The sequence below is a fragment of the Solanum tuberosum genome, unplaced genomic scaffold (genome assembly GCF_000226075.1).
Source record: "Solanum tuberosum cultivar DM 1-3 516 R44 unplaced genomic scaffold, SolTub_3.0 contig00136, whole genome shotgun sequence".
NCBI lineage: Eukaryota > Viridiplantae > Streptophyta > Magnoliopsida > Solanales > Solanaceae > Solanum > Solanum tuberosum.
Genome location: NW_006240541.1, coordinates 1 through 4,721, shown reverse-complemented (window position 1 = coordinate 4,721; position 4,721 = coordinate 1). Strand labels below are relative to the sequence as shown.

General features: G+C 36.0%; 1 protein-coding gene across 1 annotated transcript; it reads right to left on the bottom strand.

Moving 5' to 3' along the window:
• Nucleotides 1–800: 800 nt before the first annotated feature.
• On the bottom strand, nt 801–3,724 carry LOC102596766 (alpha-1,4 glucan phosphorylase L-1 isozyme, chloroplastic/amyloplastic-like; the record flags this gene model as incomplete). Its single annotated transcript, NM_001288286.1, is given in 7 exon segments — nt 801–877; nt 1,065–1,301; nt 1,425–1,553; nt 2,293–2,445; nt 2,546–2,971; nt 3,058–3,175; nt 3,451–3,724. Coding segments are annotated over 7 exon segments (1,414 nt in total), but the record flags the coding sequence as incomplete, so codon positions are not given.
• Between the last annotated feature and the right edge of the window lie 997 nt (nt 3,725–4,721).

The window sequence follows — 4,721 nt, the reverse complement described above, 5'->3', positions numbered from 1 at the left end:
TTTTTTTTTCTAACAAGGAACATTAAATCTTCAATTTTCATGAACCATTAGTTGGCTATTACCAAAGTTTTCCCAATGAAATAGACTAGCCACTGCCCAGTAGTTTCCTTTAAGTTTTATTTTGATACGTAAAATTGATGTTACTAGGCCATATAAGTATTGATCTGTTTGTGTCAAAAATTGGGGAAAAGCGTTAACCGCCATCAATAAAAGAGGAGCATGAAGATCCAAAAGTGCCACCCCTATTCCCAGCCTTCGATGTATAAACAGGATTCAGCTGAAATTTTCACATCATATGCATTCGCCACTGCAGACATGTTAGGAAAACTGATGTCGTCCACACGAAGGCAGGACACATTAGAGAGACTATAACTGCACAAGGACAGGAATCTTAATGGTGCCCAAATTACTATATTATCACATATAGTAGGATCATTTTGTAACAATTGAAATTCCAAATAGAACATACACAGTTTACTGCCAGGACAATCAAATAAAATGGTGCTGCTTTGTGTGTGTGAATGAATGAGATGATCACTGTCATGTCACACTACTTCACTATGCATTCGATTTGATACATATATAAACTATGCATGTGATGAATATTACAATAATAACAGTATTATAGCATGATATCACTCTCAACACCCGAGTTATACTAGTGATGAGAAACTAAGCAGCTAATCGTCCAGTTATGTTCGCACAAAGCCACAAACAAATTTAACATAGTATAGAGTTGTTGGATCAATTGTTACCAGTGGCAGCACAATTGAAAAGAAAGATGGGAGTCAGTTAATTACCTGATATGTTCTGATAGATCGCTAGCAGGAATTAGCAATTCAGCAACACTGACATTGTAATCTGGCACAAAGACTACCTACAAGAGATAAAGGAGAGGACTCTTCAGGTTAAAAGTGCAAAAAGTAATCACATGATGAAACAGATGCAGAAATATCACAGATAAAAAAAACAAGAAAAACAAAGTGACCTCTTACTGCTAGAAAAGAATAGCTTGTATCAAAATCAAAGAAAAAAACTTTCAAGAGAAATAATCATGTTAATACCTTCAACAGATCACCGATTTCTGGATCATGATTTATAGTAGCACCAACATCTGTGATAAATTTTACAATCCTCTTGGCTTGCACATATGTGGCAAAAGCTTTTCCCCCAAATATGCATACTCGAGGAACGAAGTTAGTCTTTCTTTCTGCAGCTGTCATTTCTTTCATCTTCTTATACCGATAAACGATGCCGAAGATATTTAACAGTTGTCGCTTGTACTCATGAATGCGTTTTACCTGAGAATTGGTTTTTTAATTGACAAGTGCATGATACTTCGTCCAAGAACAAGAGTGATTCATATAACTAAGATAAAGCTAATTAATCTCATGGCCAGAACTGAAAAACGGAGAATAACACACCTGAATATCAAACATTGCATCTGGGACAACAGAATACCCTGTCTTTTCTTTGAGAAAGGAGACAACTTTAATCTTGTTGCTCCTTTTTGCTTCCCTCCACTCATTTTGAAGATCTTCATTATCAGCAAACTGTGTGTGGTACCCATAGTTCAGATAGAACATAAGTCTAACCTTTTTGGGAAAATACACTCAGTTCGAAATTGGAACTGCTTTGTAAATAGCGATGATGAGTATACGTAATATTTTTTAACTTCACTATCAAATGGACAAAAGTGCAGGTTCAAGGTGTGATTTAGCTTCTATTCTTCAGTTGTTCTCCCGAAATTATGTAATTTAAAACCCCCAATTATAATTTAGTTTAACTTTAGTTATTGCACTTGTGCAAATCTTGATATTTGTTGTGGACAGCTTTGACCAGAATTTTGAAATCAATTGAAATAGGAGGGTAAACTGCGACCTATGCACGGGTTTAGGGATGCCTAACACCTGTTCTTTAAACAAAGGAATTTCCTTGCCTAATTTCTATTTTTCACAACCATTTGGAGTAAAAAACTTCAAATGGGTTTCTTTCAAAATCAACTTCAAGTTTTGAAAAGAATTTCAAGGGATTGGTCAAGTGACTTGCACACTTAACAATACGATCTGTTTCCTTAGGTGGTGACTCCAAATTTTCAAATCCCTTTGGATTTAATCTTCGCGAACACAGCCTTCACATGTTTTTTGAAAATCAAAAACACTACGTGTCATAAATTTGGTGAATCTTTGGAAGGTGCCACAGAGAATGCATTTTCAACCATCTAACAATAAACAACAAAATTTCCACCTCATATTCTTAAACATGCCAAGTCAGAAAAGGCAAATGAAATACCTTCTGCAATTCTGCCAACTTTTCAGTTTTCAGGACCCAATCCTCTGTACCAGTCCACTTAGTTATGATGGCACTAAGAGGAGGATTGCAGAAACGAATCCATCTTCTTGGAGTCACTCCATTTGTTTTGTTTTGGAACTTTTCCGGCCAGAGCTGTAAATGTTAAGTGTAAGATAATACATGAATTAAAACTCAGTTTGACAAAAATCACTGATCTGATACATATCAAAAGATTCATACTAATGATGCTTACCTCATAGAAGTCATTGAAAACCTCCTCCTTCACAATTTCACTATGGATCTCAGCAACTCCATTAACAGCATGGCCGCCCACAACACACAAGTTGGCCATGCGTACCTTCTTAGGTGGTATAACAGCTGGTTCCGGACTCACGGGAGTTTTCTTGTCAATGTCTTTTTCTGCAGCTGCTTCTATCTTCACACTAGTTTTCTTACCAGTGTCATCTTCATCATTAGTCACAACTTTATCGGAAGCTTCAACTTTGTCATGGACTTCTACTGTTTCAGTATCATCATCAACTGAGATTTCAGGCTTAATAAATAATTCAGCAACAGAACTGGGAAGATCAAAATTTTCTAAGATTCTCATTGTAGTCAACTTTTCCTCCAATTTGTTCAGATCCATTGAACCATATTTTAATACAATTTCATGTACCAGCTGTTAGGATAGCACACTGCAGAAATTAGTCAAAATAGTTTAACTTGCATAACCAAATAAATTTGTTAAATTTGTAGCTCCATCACCTCCTCGTCAATCGCCTCAATGATTTCGACATGTCTGGGAAGCAGTTTCTGCATCAATTCATAACTCCATTTCTCCAGTGCCTCAGGCAAAACAGTATGGTTTGTGTAGGCCACAGTTCTGGTAAGTTTCCAGCATTAAGGATTTCAGTGTTTCTAATAAGAAAATAAAATTGGAGGTATTGTTTTATGTTTAAAAGTAAAAGTGTGTTATCTCCTGTCATTTTGATGTTCGGAGACCAATTCAGATGATGTGGAACTTAAAGTTTAGTAATAAGATCTCATACTATAGTATCACTTGCGTCATGTATTTAAACAGATTCAGATGATGCTTCCGTACAGTATATTCAGCACAAACTTCAATTTCCCACATGCAAAGCTTGTAACTTTCAGTACCTTTGAGTAATATTCCAAGCTTCATTCCAATTCAAGCCCTTCAGATCTATCAATATTCTCATCAGCTCAGGGATACAAAGTGTAGGGTGAGTGTCATTCATCTGCACAGCAACTTTTTCAGGAAACTCTTCCCACTTAATACGATCACCTGATCTCCTCTCAAATCGAGAAATAATATCTTGGAGAGAAGCCGAGCATAAGGTATATTGTTGCTTCAACCGAAGGATCTTTCCCTCCTCTGATTCATCCCCAGGGTAGAGTATGTAACATATCTGATGTTAGAGAAGAACTAGCTTAGACCAGTGTTTTTGAGAGCGAGAAGCGCTAAAAAGCGACAAGGACCCGCTTTGCTTAAAGCAGAAGTGAAACACAGTTCTAAAAGAGTACCAAAATAAACCTCGCACAAATAAGTAAAATAACTAAATAAAAAAGAGCTCAACAAAAATGACACATACGCAAATCTTTCAATTTAAAAACTAAAAAGTAGACAGCCAAAAATCCTCCATTGGGCATGCAAAATAAAAACCAAAACATAAATGGATCAACATCCGATTCTTCTTAAAGATTGTCAAAACCTCTTTTATCAAGATCATTATATTGCTCATCATCTTCTCTTTCACTATAACCTCAAAAGGCGACGTACCTATGTGCCGCTGCAGTCCATCACTTAAAGCGTATAAGAGATCCCTTCTAATAACACTGGCTTAGCCATCTAAACTAATGCTATGCTAAGTATGTTACTATGTCCCTAATGTATATGAAGAGACAGAAAAGAAGAGTAGGTTAAAATGTGCCTAGGACAGTAGGAATATGACTATGAAATCTGTAATGGAGTTAGTTAATCTAGGAGATGGAACTCGAAGAAGATGATTGCCGATTCAGGGTTATAACCGAGAATTGAGGCTTAATTGAATGTAGAAGAGGGAGAATCAGATACTATTTCATGAATGAATCCAATTACACATAATGGCTATATTTATAGAAATGAAACTAGGAACTGAAATCTGGAAATCTAACTGCTACAGTCTAACAACTTCAACTACTTCTAACTAATTCCCACGTCACCTAACTAACTTGCCAACTCAGCTAGTTCACAGTTAAACTTGTATCACTGACATTTTCAACAAAAAGAGTATTATCAAAACAAACTTGAAAGGGAAAAAGAAAAGAAGAGTAGGTTAATATATGCCTATAGGAACATGGATATCAGGTCTCTTGACATTTTCTACAAAAACTTAGTCATCAGTCTCTTGCCCCTCATTAAAAAAAAA